Source organism: Orcinus orca, chromosome 6 (genome assembly GCF_937001465.1).
Source record: "Orcinus orca chromosome 6, mOrcOrc1.1, whole genome shotgun sequence".
Taxonomy (NCBI): Eukaryota; Metazoa; Chordata; class Mammalia; order Artiodactyla; family Delphinidae; genus Orcinus; species Orcinus orca.
In genome coordinates this window covers 55773682-55791823 of record NC_064564.1, presented here as the reverse complement: position 1 = coordinate 55791823, position 18142 = coordinate 55773682, and the positions used below count along the sequence as shown (strand labels likewise).

At 36.8% G+C, this 18142-nt stretch overlaps 1 protein-coding gene across 7 annotated transcripts in view; it reads left to right on the top strand.

Moving 5' to 3' along the window:
* The window catches only part of CCDC171 (coiled-coil domain containing 171), a 359813-nt gene extending 349318 nt beyond the window's left edge, over window positions 1-10495 (top strand). For all 7 annotated transcript variants that reach the window (XM_049710683.1, XM_049710685.1, XM_049710687.1 and 4 more), the window contains one exon: window positions 10096-10495. In XM_049710683.1, coding sequence (XP_049566640.1) covers window positions 10096-10317 — 222 coding nt within the window. In that variant the 3' untranslated portion in view covers window positions 10318-10495. The remainder of the gene's footprint in view (window positions 1-10095) is intronic.
* Window positions 10496-18142: the final 7647 nt, after the last annotated feature.

The window sequence follows — 18142 nt, the reverse complement described above, 5'->3', positions numbered from 1 at the left end:
GCCCCCTTTACCTGAGTGCATGCATGGTCAGTAATTCCACTCAGAGAAAAACATGCTGCTAAGAGGTCTAAGTTTATAGCTTCCAGATTATTACTAATTTTTGACATTGGATAAAAAGGGCTTATAACTTTAAGAGGAAATTCTTCAGTAATGAAAAAGTGGTCAGCAAACTTTTGCCTAATAGTTCCCAGAGAGAGTGTGACGTGTACATTTTGACCACAGAAGTTGTAGTTTGGCAGCTGGAAGTGCTATTTGGAGTAAAATGAAGGCACACAAGTTGTTAAGTAGCCACTCTACATAAAGAGCTGCGTTTGTGCAGAGTAGAGGTACAAGTTATTTCATCAAATTATTTGTGTATGTGTAGACTTAATGTCAGGTTGTGGATATGAGTTAGATAACTGAAAATGTTGAAATAACAGAGTGTTCTCAGCTAAATTAAAATCCGATTTTCAAAACTTGCAAAACACTTGGTTCAAAACCTCCCCTCTGAGACCTTTAACAAACCAATTACATTTCATTTTGACCACACAGTTCAGAGTCCTAACTATACTAAAATATGGGTTTCAGTGTATACAAAATTTTAGTCTTTTTTAATGAAGGGTTTTTAGTTACGAAAGTAAGGCATGCTTGTTGTAGATAATTGGAAAATACAGAAGTTTAGGGAAAAAAATTCCTACAATGTCAGTACCTTACAAAAGTATCATATGTGATTTTGCACATCTCCTTTTCACTCATATAGTCTTGCTCGGGGATGGGCAAAGCACAGCCTGTGGACCAAATGTACTTCCACCTGTTCTTGTATAGCCTGAGAAGTAAGAACAGTTTTTACATTTTTAAATGTTTGAAAAATGAATCAAAAGAAGATTAATACCTCATGATGTGAAAAATATGTTAAATTCAGATTTCAGCATTCATAAATGCACTTTTATTGGAACATGGCCAGACTAATTCATTTGCATATATTGTCTATAGTTGCTTTGGGGCTACAACAGCAGAGTTTAGTACTTGCAACAGAGAGCATATGGCTTGCAAAGCATAAAATACTTATCTGATCCTTTACAGAAAAAGGCTTCTGACCCCTGGTCAAGCTTAAGCATTTGTCCATGTTATCCAACCGTTTATAACTATAAATTTTACAGCCATATAATACTCCATCAAGTGGCTATAGCTTACTTAAATGTACTTCTCTTGTTGAATATGGGATTATTTCCAATTTTGGTCTGCTATTAATATAAGTAAACTAATCATAAATGGAATTGTTGGGTCAAATGATATTAACTATTTCAAGACAGTTGCCAAGTTATAGTCCAAATGGTTCTATCAATTTATACAATCACTAGCAATTTATGAATGCCTGTTTTATAATGCCTTCATTAACATTTAGTATCATAATTTTTTAAATCGAATTTTGATTGGCAATAAACATCTCATTTTCCTTTACAGTTTTGATTACTATTGGCAGTTACCATTTTTCCCATTTATTTGTTAATCAGCTGTATTTTGACCTCTCTGAATCGCCAGTTCATAGCCTTTGTTCATGATTCAGTAGTTTTAAAGATAAAAAACATGGAAAGAAAATTTTGGGCTTTCAAGACTTTTTCCTCATAATGCACGCTTGAATTTATTCCCTTTTTCTAAAAATAATTAACAGTTTTCTTGTGATTCCTTTTCCAGAAAGAAAAAAAGATATGTGTATGCGTGTATGTGTTTATACCTTTTTTTTTTCTTTGTCACTCCACACAGCTTATGGAATCTTAGTTCCCAGATCAGGGATCGAACCCAGGCCCCCTGCAGTGGAAGCACGGAGTCCTAACCACTGGACTGCCAGGGAATTCCCTATACTTATTTTTTTTTTAATGCAAATGGGTTCTTTCTCTTTACACACACACACACACACACACACACACACACACACACACACACTGTCTTGAACCTTCTCTTTTCACTTGGACATATTTCTACATCAGTACTTACATATTTACATCGGTTTTGAAAATTGTTATATGATCTGGTTGTATCATACTTCACTTAAATAACACTCAGTTGATGGACACTTTAGTTTCATTTATCAAATGTTTTTCTAAAAAATGCTTCGATGAATACATCTGTGTGCTCATCTTGGTGAGCTTTTGTGAGTGTAGCCATAGAAGAAATGCCTAGCAGTAGAATTGCTGGATCAAGGCAGGTACAATTTAAGTTTTGTCTTCCTGAAAGGTTGCACCAGCGTACAGCCCTGCCTGCGTGGTAGAAACTTGCCTGTTTCCCTCTCTTAGCAGTGGGTATCATCAGACATCTAAATTTTTGGCTATCTGATAGGTGAAAAGTAAGCTTTCATTGTCATGTTTTGTGTTGCATTTCTTTAATTATGAATGAGGTTTAGCTCTTTTTCATATGTTTATTGGTTATTGTATTTCTGTGTCCTCCACCAAACAGCCAATATATATCTGAGGCGGAGGCTGTCAGTGGCTTCCTGATCTCTTTTCTCTTTTCTTTGTAACAAAACCTCTGACTATTACCCAGGCCATTCGGGGTCGGGGGGGAAAGCTACATATTTCAGACTCGCCTGAAACTAAGTTATCCATATGACTAAGTTCTGGCCAATGGGGTGTAAACAGAAACACTCCAATTTTAGGAAGTGTTTTCAAATGTAAGTGATACCTCCTCCTTTACTCCATCCTTCTTTCTTCTGGCTAGAATGCAGATATAATGGCTGGAACTTGAGCAACCATTTTGGACCCTGAGGTGGAAGCTACGTACTGAGGCTGTGGAGCCCAAGATAGAAGCAGTCTGGATTCCTGGTAGCTTCATATAGCCATATCAGAGAGAAATAAACTTCTATCTTATTAAAGCCACCAACATTTTGAGTTTTCTGTTACAACTGAAACCAGTATTAATAAATACACTGTCCCAAGCCTATTTTCCAATTAGGTTCTTCTTTTTCTTGATTTGCATGAGCCTTTTGTAAATTAAGAAACTCACTCTATGGCTATCATGTGTGTTGCATATATTTTTATCAGCTTGTCATTTCAGTTTTGCAATGGCATTTTTCTGTATAGTGCGCTTAAGTTTTTATTTATTCAATTTTGTCCCTTTTTTGTATACTTGAGTATATGGATATATTTACATTTCAAATTCTCTCTGTGTTTGTTTGAAAAGATACATTCTTAAGATACAGGGGAAAAATGGTCTCTTTTGCATTTTCTGTCCATTTCTGGCATTCTCTACCGTCAGGTATACCAGAATTGTCAGGAAAGGAGCAGACTGGGAGCACAGGGGTGTGAAGGAAAGTAGGAAAAGAAAGAAAAAAAGCCATCTGGGAAAATTTTTTGACTCTTTTTTCCAACCTCAATCATGTCAGGAAATCTAAACATCTAAGAGAAGAAAATGGGAATCGTTATCTTGTCAGGCATAAGACACCTTTAAAGTAATTTAAAAATAAAGTTTAAATGTTCTAATGTAATTTAAAACTTCAGTGCTGAGTTTTATCTCTGAATATAACAACACATAAGCTTCTTTGGTGAAAGGGCTAGAACTTTTATTTTATGTAAATGTCATAAAATCTATTTATTTACTCCGGTACCATGGACATTCAAATGGACTATGAGAAAATATATTACCAAAAATATAAACATCTACTTTTAATCTCTAGTACAATGTATGTGCTTTTATTTTCCAGTTTCACAGAGATTTGTTGAGCCCTTACTGTCTTTATGAAGCAGCTCTGGATATAAATAAGCCTGAGGCCATGTCTTCTTTGGGTGGCATGATAAGGTAGTGGCCAAGCATAAGGGGAGAAGAATCATGGATCAAGAATCATGTCCCTTTTCACCACTGACCAAGCGTCTGTGCAACGTGCAGTAGTTTTTTCTGCTCTTGTGAGCCCTAGTTCTTCGACTGTGAAATGGGGTAATAGTAATACCTTCTCATTGAGTGGCTCTGAGAATTGAGATAAGGCCTATAAAGCTAAACCTAGCACAGTACCTGACATATATGTTCACACATGTTAGCTGACATATATGTTCACACATGTTAGCTATAATTAAAAATTTGGAATTTATTATCACTTGAGAAGAGTAGAAAGAGAGGTGAAAGGGAGCTACTGTATGTTATGCATTTTTGTGTATATTATTTCATTTAATTCCTATAACAACTCCATGAGGGATGATTCTTATGTTATGGATAGGATGCAGGCTCACACAGGTTAAGTAACATGTCTAAGATCACATAGTGAATACATGGCAGACTCAAGTTTGGAACCCGAGGCCTCTTCAGTTTCAAAGCCAATATTCTTTCCACTATACTGTGCTACTTTTAATTGCGACATAATGTGTATATACATGAAATAACCAAATATCAAACCAAAACCATGAAGTAATAACATGAGTGGTTTCATTCAGTTAGAAATCTTATTTCCAGATACTCCACTAAGTGCTAGCAATACAAAATCATGATTCTATTACACTAGGTGCTCTTGTTTTCTGGGGAGATAAAAGTATACAAATAAGTGAAAATAGAAAAATAAATATTCATGAAGGAATGCCAACGTGTGATTGAATATAGCAGCTAACTGTAGTTGGGGAAGGGTGGGGCAAGGATCTGGAAAGGCCTTACAAGGAGGGGAACCTTGACAGAGGCTGAAAGGTGGAGAAGGCATTTACCCCACATAGGGTAGAAGTGTATCCCAGTCAGTGGACAGACCGGAGGCAGGTGTGAACTATGGAACAGCATATTTCCTGACTCACAGTGCCATGTAACCGGATTACAGAGTACAAGTGAGGACATGCTAGATGAGGCTGGACAAGGAAGTAAAGCGCTTGTGAACCAGGCTGCACACAGCTGCAGTGTCACATGGCAAAGGGCATGCCTATAAGGAAGCCTGAAGAATCGAAGCCATAATCCAATTAATCTACCGCATTAACCATGTTGTTGAAAGCTGAAACTGAACCAGTCTGTCTTAAGAGCTTTGGCTGTTGAACCAATGCTGAATGTCTGCTTGAGGACTAAGTTGTGGTGTGAATCAAGTTGATAATGTCTTCTACCTCTCTTTTCTGATTTGCTTCTACCTCCATATTGCCCCTCCTTCTTGATCTCTAGGTACCCAGACCTCTCAGGTCGTTTTCTTCTATCTGGAGACTCCTTTACACTGCTCTGCCGACTGACTCACATATCCCCACCTAGCCTATCTTGTTGTCACTGAGCTAAAGAGCCAGACTGGTCTGTACTAAGATTTAATAACTTAGAGAGGAATGCATAAAATATTTCTACAGCTTTGGCATTGGTAACTAAAAGTTAGAATTGATAACTACGAGGAATAAATATTTAATGATGTGGTAGCAGGTGTATATATGCATATTAGCAAGTGTATGTGTGTAGATATATTTATCAGGTACATGTATATGTGTGTGTGTGGATGGATGGAGAGATAGATAGGCAGACATATCTCAGGTACATAACTGAGCATTCCTCAAGAGAAGACTGTATATGTAATTATTGTCAACTCGGTTTGTCTGCATAAACTGCAGCATCCTGTGAGGCCAGCACAGCAGAACTGGAAAACAGACAGGTAAAATTTGGTTAACTAACTCGAAGTATTCTGTGTTCTGAGTACTAAGACTCTAGTGGTAAGAACATATTAGGAGCTAAAGTAGAAATGGCGAGGGAGCCTCATTGTAAGGCCCTCTTGTGGGTACTTTGATTCCTTCATCAGTTTATGTAGAGCTGCACACTCTACTTAAAATCAGTCAATAATTTACAGGGCTTAAAACATCATCATGGAGGTCGAAGTAATGAAAAATGTATCAGAATTTAATTGCATATAGCCACGTCATCTAAACTGTGGCTAATGTTGTCATCTCTTTGGCTTTTTTTTTTTTTTTTTTTTTTGCAGTACGCGGGCCTCTCACTGCTGTGGCCTCTCCCATTGTGGAGCACAGGCTCCGGACGCACAGGCCCAGCGGCCATGGCTCACAGGCCCAGCCGCTCCGCGGCATGTGGGATCTTCCCGGACCGGGGCACGAACCCGCGTCCCCTGCATTGGCAGGCAGACTCTCAACCACTGCGCCACCAGGGGAGCCCTCTTTGGCTTTTTTTAAGAACCGTGTGCAGTATGTATTCCTTCCCCTTAAGAACGGCCCATCCATATCCCCTCAAAATCTTAAGAATTATGTTTGGGAACTCTGATTTCTGGGTTAAATTATTCACAAAAGTTAGGTGTTAACCTTATATGTCATCACGGGTTGGAATCATGGTGGACCGGTAAAACTTCAGAGCTGGAAAGAGTCTAGCTCCTCATTTTATAGGCAAGGGAAGTGAGAACTAGGAAGACTGATCCACTTGCCTAAGTGACCCAGCTAGATTATAGCAGAACTGGGAGGGGAAATATAGTCTTCTGATCTCTAGTCTAATACTCTTTCCATCATACTATGTGACTGGCATAATCTCCTTGCAATACTCTTCAGGCTTACTAAATCACATCACTCCTCATTTTTTATAATACTAGATTCTAGAAGACTTAACTTGATCATAAATGCTACACAGGAGACAAATGGCTTAGTGTCATTGTTTCAGAAGCCTTCGTGTGCAAAGTGGCTTTGATTTATAGATAGTTTATTGAGTCATTATCTTATTATTACACTAATGCTTTATTTATTTTTGTTGTTGAAAAAACACCCTTAGAAAATGAAGATATTAAAGTCTTGAAAAATGGTTAATGGACATGTCTAATTACTGTATTTCATAAGATTTCTGAAATGCAGAAATTTAGTAGGCACATTTTGTATTGTGAATATATATTTAGCTGATGGACTGTAACAGTTCAAATAGAATCATTTACAGCTTATTGAGTAAATAAAAGTGCCTCCATAAAGATTCACATGACACCTAGCTTTTATTTAAGGTAACTAATTTCTTTTTTAAAAATTGCTTAAATTTGGATTTACATGAGAGACTACCAGAACACCTCAGCAGTTTAAAAAGTAGCTTAAACGACCACAGATTTAAAATATAACATCAGATGGTGAATATTCACTTTTTAAAAAATAAATTTATTTATTTTATTTATTTATTTTTGGCTGTGTTGTGTCTTTGTTGGTGCGCGTGGGCTTTCTCTAGTTGCGGCGAGCGGGGGCTACTCTTTGTTGCGGTGCGCGGGCTTCTCATTGCAGTGGCTTCTCATTGCAGAGCACGGGCTCTAGGTGCGCGGGCTTCAGTAGCTGTAGCTTGCAGGCTCTGGAGCACAGGCTCAGTAGTTGTGGCGCACAGCTTAGTTGCTCCGCGGCATGTGGGATCTTCCGGAACCAGGGCTTGAACCTGTGTTCCCTGCGTTGGCAGGTGGATTCTTAACCACTGTGCCACGAGGGAAGCCCTGAATATTAACTTTTAATGGTCTCTGATAAAAAGTTATTTAACTCTCTTTTACTCTTTGTGTTATATTAAAAGTGTTATGATATATTTCTGAATATTATTTGTAACAAGAAAAATAGTTCATATTTACTTGTTATTTTAACATCCTATTTTCAAATCAAGATTTCACCAGAATTTTTGCTGGTTTGTTTTTAAGCTATTAAGTGACTTAAAATCAAATTTTATCCTATTTCATGAAAAAGGTTATTTTCTAGCAGTGTATGAAGTGTAGGAAATGACCTCAGTACCAGAAAAATAATTGTTTTCATTTACACAAAAGTAAGTCTGTTTACTTGATGGAAGGGCTATCTTTTGAGGGGTGCAAATCTTGAAAGAAATCTCTTTTTTAAGGTTATTTCCCATGTTTAGGACATAAGGTCAGAAGACAGTATGCAAAAAGTGAGACTCTGACTTGAAATACTAGAGAAATAATACCCCATTTCAAGGTTATTTGGTCAAAAATGTTATATTAGATTTAAAAAATGCTTTCAGACAACATGGTGGAAAATAGACATTTGAAAAAGTAAGATCAGGAAAGGCAAAAGAGGGGCCCCTTTGTAGAGTTCCAAGATCCACTGAACATATTAAGGGGAGATGGGCAGTTAGAGACCTTCCCTGAAGGATGTGTAACGAGTTAGGTTGATGGACTCATAAGAAAAGAAAAGGAAACTTCAAGTACAGAATATAGATTTGAGTAAAATATATATCCATCTAACACTGCAACACAGGCATGGTTGGTCAGTTTGGCACAGTTGCCTTTCTCTAGTCTAAAGCATCAAGAAAAAATACTCTCAGAGTAGGTGACCTTCCTTGGTCTGATTCTGTACACTCCTCTCTTTTCATATATAGTTTTTTTAGACCAGAACTTGAAGTATTTATAAAGATGTAACAAAAAAATTTTGAAGGCTGCCTGACAATATTTTTTATCATAATAAATAGTATGATTGCCCCACCATGTCCTGCTCTTCTATTATTCCTCTCACCCCTAAGTCTGGCAGAATCAGTTAGTAGATGGCATTGTAGTCTTTACAGCAGCAAAATCAATCAAGTAATAACACTTCCAATTCAGATACGCAACTAAAAAAAAAAATCACCAAAGATGGTTCTAGCAGCAGGAAAAGTGCAGGAATCTACACCTCGAGCCGCTGATGTAATGAGATGCCTCTGTTCTGGTTCTGAACTGATATGCTTAGACCCAGCATTAAGGTTCTGCAAGTGAAACTTCATCAGTGCTTCTAATCAGGGTCAACACAAGACCTCAGGAGTTCTTTTCCTTCTGCAAGGATAAGCTAAATCCTCTCCTTCTTCATAAAGCCATTCAAGTGGTCATTTTAGGTGAGTTTTTTTTTTTAACTTCCAGCAGAACAAGAGATGATTTCCGTCAGCTGTAGGCTTGCAGTGGAGTATCAAGAAATCAAAAGAACGGAGATCAAAGAAAATTGCTGAACTAGGTGTTAGATGCAGCCATTGATTTTTTTCTCCAGTTGTAGTTTAAAAAAAATCCACAAAAATGGTAACACATACAACAGTTGAATTTCTAATACGTTCCTAAAGCCAGAGATAGCTTCCTTCTTGTTTTCACATGTAGAAATGGTTTTGTGTAACATGACATAATAAAGCAGATCCTTAGAGTTCACGCTATTTTGTTGTCAAAACCATAAGAGAATCTACCAAAAAGATGTTTGTGTGTTTTTTTAAAGAACTCTTCCGTATAAAAAGTGTTTTTTAGTGGAGACACTTAAGACTAGACTTATCTCAGCAACATTTATTTGCTGGGAACATGGAAAACTCTGATATACAATTGACTACTATTTTCCTACTATCTATAAAAGCCATAAAATAACACCTATCTGCTTTACTGGTAAAACTTCATTTATGTTAAAGGTTAACTATTGTTTACTGGTACTACTTAAGGCTTAAATTATAGCTTCAACAAAATATTCTGTTTTTAAGTACTTAATGAGTATGTGGGTTTCTTAAGTTTGATTTCCAGTAGTTTCTGGGTAACTAATGTTTTAAAATATGTGACAAATTGTTTTCGTGTTGCACTCCCATATTTTGATATATGATTTCCAAATACTCGTAACAGAAACAGTCTTTATTAAAACAGGGTGGTGGCAGTATTATTAAAGGTAAAGACAAAAAGTTCATCTCACTGGCATTTTATATGTTGGTGTGCCGTTTTCTATAGGGCACTAGGATTAACTTGTTTTTCTTTGTGCTATGTTGTTCAATTAAATAAGTCAGGCTGATAACTTAAAAAACATAAAGATCCATAGTTCATTTTCTAAGCAGTCTAATCTCCCAGTTATATAGCATATATTATATAGCATAATGAGAAAACATTATTAGCATTGGTTTCTGTCATTTGCCAGCGGATGGAAGCAGAGGTAAAAATGCCTGATTGCACTGACCCTTTGATTCAATAACTTGATAAAAGTTTTATACCAAGTTTTAGTGTCTAGGCAAACACCTGATGTCCTGACAAGTTTATGATATAGAACAAATGAGGTTCAATCACAACTTGGAAAATAATTTCATATTTATGTATCATCATATCGATTATTTAAGTGGCAATTTCCACCCCATTCCATATTACAGTGATTCTTAGTCCACTTCTCTGTTTATGGTATCAGAGTCTGTTTAAGAGTCTTCAAATCTATGTTTATTATTCTTTTCTTTTTTATATCATAGACAGGATCACAAGACCATTCAAATCTCTCCATTCCTTCAAGAGCTGCTCTTCCTGCTGACACAATTGACGTTGGGGATCTTTTGCCATTGAAAGCTGAACCTGACACAACTTACACTTTCTTAAAGGAGACACTTATAAATCCTGCGCCCCTGTCGTCATCTCACTCCTCTCCAGTGATGATGTCTGCTACTGCCGGGAGACCAGCTCAGATTGGATTATGACTTTATGAAATAAAAAGGATGCAGGAAGAGTTAACAGTACAATTAAAATTGTTTTGAAGGGGGATTTTCTTATCAGTTGAATTTTGCTTCAGCACAAGTGGCCATGGGTTTTTAAAAATTGTGTGATACCTTGATGTGTACAGGTATCTGTGTCCCTTGAATAATGAAATAACCAACTTTTTTTTCCCTCTAAGTTTTATTTATTATCACAGTTGCTCATTTTTATGTAACATATTTTTAAATGTTAAAGAATGACACATTTTGGGTAATTTCCTTCAGACTTAAAAAAAAATCAATAAGCCATTTTAGTCTCTATCTATCAAAGTTGTTTCATACTTGTCTGTTTTAAAGCAGGACTGCAATACTTTAATAGGATTGAGAGAGCTATTTGAAATGTATGCCAATGATTCCTGTCATTTCATGGCAGCCCTGCCATGGTTCACTGAGCCCCCTCTTCTCTCTTGTCAGCTCAACTGAAGACAAGCATTTAGTTGCAAACTTTAAGCAGGTTGTGCAAAACAGAAATGATGTGACTGCTTCTCCTCCTGCACAATGTCACTCCTGGTCAATGTGAGAAGGTCAGGTTGCTCCTTGTAAAGCTACATGATACCACTTGCCCATTTGAACAAGTTAAGTTAACTGCTGAATCTGGTCCCTGCAGGCGCTGAAAACTCATCCTTTTATCAAGCCTGCATTTGATAAGAAAGTAGAGCAGTTGTGCTGGGAAGATGTCTGTGGTGTGTTTAGGCACTTTTTAAGGACAGTTCCCACACCAGTACAGCAGGTAATATATTTTGTATAAGCTGAAAAACTTCAAGGTAATAGCTGTTTTGACCTTCAAAATAGACTCCTTTTTTTGTTTGTGTTGTTGGTAGGACCCAAGAGTGACGCCCATCTTTGATGCTGACAGAATTTAAAACAAGGCCATTGCCCTGCATTTTCTGCCTTGTAGCACACAAAAGTAAAATTGTATGTCAGGCCGAGATGTCGGGGAGCTGACAAGACGCCCCAGTGACATTTCAGCTAGAAAGAGCAAGTGTCTTGCAACCAAGTGGTCAAATATCAAATAATAGGTCAAGCAGGAAGGAGCCGAGTTCTAACCACAAAGAGGTTTCTGGTAACTTACTTGACAAGCTTTTTGGGTGCTTTGTGGCTTGACAAAGTGATGTTCTGTTGGGTATCGCTAGGCAGACTGTTCTTTATTGCCTTCAGAAGATCAGACATTGACATTGATTAAACTCTTTAACCCTTAAAGGTTAAATCCTTGCAGTTTGCATCATGGTAAGTGAAGAACAAAAGGATATTTGTAATATGTATTTGTTTTTGTCTTAATCGTTTAACTCCCCAGTGATATTAAGTTCTGATGTGAATGGTGCTTCTTGACAAAGAATTTTAATACAAAATCCATATTTTATATTACTTTTCATTTTTGAGTTCTTCATTATGGATGCATTAGAGAATAACAGTATGTATTATGTAATCTGTATTGTCGTAACTTTACAGTGACATTTGATTCAAATATACCCAACTTCTAAGAATTTTTTTTTAATGGACTTGGTAAATAAAATTGGTGTACTGTCTATGTATTAGCCAAATCAACCAAGTGACTTATACCATCTGAGATAACAGCACTATTACTGTCGTACTGTGTAGCACAATACTATTTCTCATAGTAGTGGGACAATATAATAGGCTTTATATAAATCTTTCGAAAGCTGTTTCTGTGAAGTAACATTAATCTTTAACCAAATTTCTCTACTTCTTTCCTTGGAGTTCTTTTTATTAACCATTCTGTGTTTTGAATATTAAAGAATATGCCCTGTGTAATATAATATGACATGTATGAAATTCAACTTGAAAATTTATTGTAACACAGAAGATGCTATAGTTTTTGTATGGATCATAGAATAATTCCTGCACATTTCAAAATACTTTCCTCGGCCGTTCCATACAGTGATTAAGATATTGCCCATATAGAAATCAAATACAGTTTTTTAGTTCATGTGACATCATTGAGTTTCCACTTCTCACACTGCAGAAAAACAGTGTTACTTTACATCACTTATATGTCTGGTTTGTGTGTGTATGTTTGTGTTAAATCTGTTTTCAGATCCTAGTAATTTAAGGGGAAAGAGCACCTTTGTAAACTTTGCCTCGGACAGACCTTGGTCTTCTTGCCTTAATTTTACAATCTGTTCATGGGATAACACCAGAAATAAATGTATATGTCTCTCCATATATGGGAGTATCTGATTTTACAGATAATTTTTATACAATAAGTTCTGAACTATAAATTCAAAAAGATTATTAAATCAAATCAAAGCATGTCACATTCATAACCAACTAGATGCTAAAGGCCATAGAGACTGAAGGATGAGGCTTTTGAGTGATCATTAGTACTCACTACCAAATATAGTAATTTTTATACCGTATGCTTTTTTCCCCAGAAGTCAGACCCAGCAGGAGGAGAAGATTTAATGACACATCCTATGGAGATCTGAGAAACTCTAGACTGCTTCCGAGCTCCTCAGTGACCAGTTGCTGCATATTTGAGATCTGTGTTGTGTTGACAAGGACGGTTGCTCTATCAGCTTCTTTACTTCCTTAAGAATGATGTATAAAGTAGACTTTTCTCAGGAGAACGACTTCAAATATTTTTGGAGGGGAAAGGAAGTTTTACTTTACACCTTAGTATGTAGATTTTCTTACCTTTTGTGATCTAGAAAAATACTTGTATTATCCATCACTATCAAAGGGATTCTTAAAGTTACTGTTTTGACACCTAAGTCATACTTATTGAGGCGTTGCCAGCATTTTTAACATAAACATTTTAGGCTGACATAATGCAAATGCAGAGAGGTGCAGGAAATTGGGAGAATTGCCAATTCAGTGATAATTTAATGACATAGGTAAATAACCTCTTAAAATAGTAGAATGATAACTTTAATTTACCGAATGTCTGACTCTTATTAAACTTGGCAACACTACTTATTTCACATTTATAATACATGCTATTATCAAGCGTTCAATGAGAGTATTACTATTTTCATGTTACTTTATTTACCGGTTATATCTGAATTTATTCTATAGACAATACTGAACAATGGTAAATCGATCTTATTTTACTATGTACTTTTTATAGACAAGTTTTCTCATGTAAAAGGTGGAAAGTAACATATTTACTGAGCAGCTATTTTATGCCAGCTATTATAGCAAAACCTGATGTTCTCACAATAAACTTCTTAGGTATTTCCATCACCATCTTATAGATGAATAACTGAGCATCTAAAATGTTAAGCATTTGACTACCTAAGATCACACAGAACCTAGTAATTAGTAAAGCCCAGAGCTATAACTCCGAAGCCCACATTATTTCCACTTTACTAGGCCTATCTTCCAGAAATAATTAGCAGTTTTAAAAGAGGACAAATTAAAAACAATTTTCCTGATTAGTTAGGGATAATTTTTTTTTTTTTTTGCGGTACGCGGGCCTCTCACTGTTATGGCCTCTGCCGTTGCGGAGCACAGGTTCCGGACGTGCAGGCTCAGCGGCCATGGTTCACGGGCCCAGCCACTCCGCGGCATATGAGATCTTCCTGGACCGGGGCACGAACCCGTGTCCCCTGCATTGGCAGGCGGACTCTCAGCCACTGCGCCACCAGGAAAGCCCAGGGATAATTTTTTTTTTTTTCAGTATTACAGGTGATTTTTATTTTCTTCATTTTTTGTAATCTATAGCTTTCACATTTTCTTCAACGAACACATATTTTAATAATGAAAGAAAATAAACTTTTAAAACCTTACATCTTTGCAGCACCGATTCGTGTTAAGCTAATCCTCCCAGGTAACACATAAGGTTTTTTTTTTTTTTTTTAATAGATCTTTATTGGAGTATCATTGCTTCACAATACTGTGTTAGTTTCTGTTGCACAACAAAGTGAGTCAGCCATATGCATACATATGTCCCCATATCCCCTCCCTCTTGAGCCTCCCGCCCTCCCTCCCTATCCCACCCCTCTAGGTCGTCGCAAAGCATGAAGCTGATCTCCCTGTGCTACGCAGCTGCTTCCCACTAGCTATTTTACATTTGGCAGTGAATATATGTCGATGCTACGCTCACTTTGCTCCAGCTTCCACCTCCCCATCCCCTGTGTCCTCAAGTCTGTCTATATCTATGTCTTTATTCCTGCCCTGCCACTAGGTTCATCAGTACCTTTTTTTTTTTTTTAGATTCCATATATATGCATTAGCGTATGGTATTTGTTTTTCTCTTTCTGACTTACTTCACTCTGTATGACAGACTCTAGGTCCATCCACCTCACTACAAATAACACCATACACAAAAATAAAGTCCATATGGATTAAAGACCTAAGTGTAAGGCCAGACACTATAAAACTCTTAGAGGAAAAACACTCTTTGACATAAACCACAGCAAGATCTTTTTTGACCCACCTCCTAGAGTAATGAAAATAAAAATAAAGATAAATGGGACATAATTAAACTTAAAAGCTGTTGGACAGCAAAGGAATAATTTTCAGAAGTGTGTTTTAGTTTGAAATCTAGATCACTTATCCAGTGATTAGACAAAACAAAATAAAACACATCCGTCTATCTGTATGACTAGTAATGGGAAGAATCGTGCTGTATGTCCCTACCTTTCAAAGGAACCAGCCCCCTTTATTATGTTGCCCAGTGTCTCTAGCTTGGGCTGAGAGACCAAATGGATGCTCTTAGGACAGACCCTCAGTTGAAAGATATTGATGGTAAGCCAGCCTGACCAAGCTGTAACTTCCCAATGGAAAATAATGACATATGCTAAGTAAAGCTGATCAAGAAAGCATTAACTTGTATAACTCCTAGGATGGAGATTGGGATTTTAAAATATATTTTTTGGACTGTTGTGGCAGACTGAATAATGAACCCAAAGATATCCCCATCCGAATCCCTGGAACCTGTGTCTGTTACCTTAAATGGCAACAGGGACTTTATGAGTGTGATTAAGTTCAGGATCTTGAGATGGGGAGATTATCCTGGATAATCTGGGTGGGCCCTAAATGCAGTCACAGTTGTCCTATTAGGGGTGGGAGGCAGAGGCTGACTTGACTATGGAGAGGGAAAGGCAATGTGATAATGGAAGCAGAGATTCGGGCAATGCGCTTTGAAGATGGAGGACGGGGCCATGAGCTGAGGATACAGGCGCTGCTAGAAGCCTAACAAAGACCAAGAAACAGGTTCTCCTCTCAAGGGTCCGGAAAGGTAAGAGAACAAACTTGTGTTGTTTTAAGCCACAGTTTGTAGTAATTTTTTGCAGCAGCCGTGGGAAACTAATTCAACCAGTAAACTTTTAGTGTTCTTTGGAAAGATCAATACATTGATCTTTTAATATTTTCTAACAGAAAAATCATTTCTTCTTTTAAATTATCCTGATCAGTTGCTTTCATAACTTGAAATCCCCATTTTTGTAGGTTTCCCTTTTATATTCCTAGCTTCTGAATATAATAAACAGTGATTGTCTAATTAGGACATTTAGTTACATTCTATTGCCATCATTTTTGATGACTTTTAAATTAACTTGTGATTTCAGTATGCATTTTAATGTCTACAACTTTAAAAAGGTATCATGCTTTAAATGTGTAAATTTATCTTAAAGGTCTATTGTTTTAATTTAGTTCCCCTTTTGTTGGCATATTTTTATAGCTTTCTTACAAAAGAAATTCAAACTTGAAAGAATTTATGTTAATCATAGCTTAAAATAATGATTCAGAATTTATAAATCATATCTTAAGTGTGCCAGAGCATTTTTCTTTGCTATTTACCCGTGAGTTCAACATATGTCATTTATCCATGCTTTTTGTTACCATTGAAGTGAAAGAATTTTAATAATTTTCGCAAACAGTGAAATCTTCAAAAAATTTTGTTGTATAGTGTTTGAATATATTTTATCTTCACTTTGGTGAAATCATATAGTTTTTTTAAAATGGTGCAGTTCAATGAGAGCAACTTGAACTGAAATGATTGTGTTCAATATAATGAAACCTAAAATATTGAAAGCTTAAACCTAAGGTGTTGAATATTTCAAGTACAACAAAAACAAAACAAAGAAAAAAACCTCTGGGTCTGTAAGGAACACATCCATCCCTCCTGGTTACGTGAGATACAAGCATGTACATTTACATATCATAGAAGAGTGCCATCTTTTCTCTTGAACCTTGGCAATTGTAGTATGTCTCTTTTCTGGCTATGGAATGTGTCGATTGGCATACCCAAGTATCAGATGTCCTGTGAGTTCATACCTGGGTGCTTTCATATTTCCTCTGAACCACTCCCTGCACAGGCCTTTTTTGTTTGTTTGTTTTAAATCCAGCTGACTCCCAAACAGTTCTCCCAAACTGTATCTTCTGTGCAAATTAAATTTCCATTGACATCTCAAATGGAAAATTTGTTCTTAATCTTTGCAGCAGTGAGATCTAATTGATATTGTATGCTATAAATGGTAAAATATCTGGATACAGTATGAGAAGGAGATAAATCAAAACAGAGTTTTGCTCTTTCCTCTAAATCCTCTTGTGTTCGGGTTTGTTAGATGCTTGGGCACAGGTTTTCAAATTACTGACCTTAATGCTAGTCATGCAGCAGAAACCCCACATAGGTTTTGAAAACTACTGGGTTAATGTTATCTGAAGACAGACTTTTTTTTTTTTTTTTTTTTTTTTTTTTGCTGTTTAATTGAGTCATGCTTCATTGTCTTTTACTGCATGTTAATGCCAGTGAAATGCTGATTGTTGACAGAGTCCTCCCAGTGAAGCGGCTCCAGAAATGTTGTGCTGCTGTAGGAAACTATGTAAAATAAAAAAGTCTTATTTAGATCTGTAGAAGGCTCAGCTGACAGGTTAAGAGCTATCAGATATTCATAAATATTCACTAATGACAAGAATATAAGGGGAGCTACCTCTTCTCAATAGATCCCTTCTATGTTTTGGTGTATTTATATAAGGGAAAAATCTTAAATGCAATCCAGAGTGAATGGAATCATATTGAATGCCTCGTAGAGAGCACCAAACAAGAAATAAATCTAGAATATAGAATAGGATATCTAATTTTGCCTTTTTTCTTCCAGCAATAAGCAAAATATATTTTTCTTTACTGTTTCTAAGCTCACTTCTGGTCTGAAAGTAAGAGGCTGTCACAGTAAAACTGTGCATGGAAAGCTATGGCACTTGAACACTCCATGAGAATCATTTAGGACCTGAGGCATAAAGGCAGCAGTTCATTCTAGTGAGCTTGATGTACAGCTGACTACTGAACTCACTGTGAGTCCTTTTATGGTTCCAGAAGCATCACCTGTGATTACACTTAAGTTTTCCTCTGGGCTGGGGAGAAATAATTCTAAATATAACCTGTGAAGACTAGAGAGAGATTCCTATGAAGCAGAGTTCATATTCAGAGTGAGAATTAAAATTATGCTTTCAGGTAATTAATGGTGGTGATGTTCTTACTGAAGTGTGCCTGGGTCCAAGACTCCTTGAAGGACACAGCAGGGCTGCCAGCACACCTTCAGAGGGCACCATCTACAACATCATCTGTATGACTAGTGCACAACCCATAGGGCTGCACATAGCAGTCCTGGCACGTGGGTGCCACTTTCAACTTCAAAGTCACTTAATAATCTGTAGGGCTTCTTACTCTCTTCAATCTGTAGGGAGGCAGAATCCTGTTCTCCGTAAGAGAAAGTCCCGAGGAAGTCTGACACAGTCTTCCCTGAATATCAAGTCAATCAGAGTAGAAACCCTGTGTCCCTTTATCACTAAACAACTTTGCAATTTA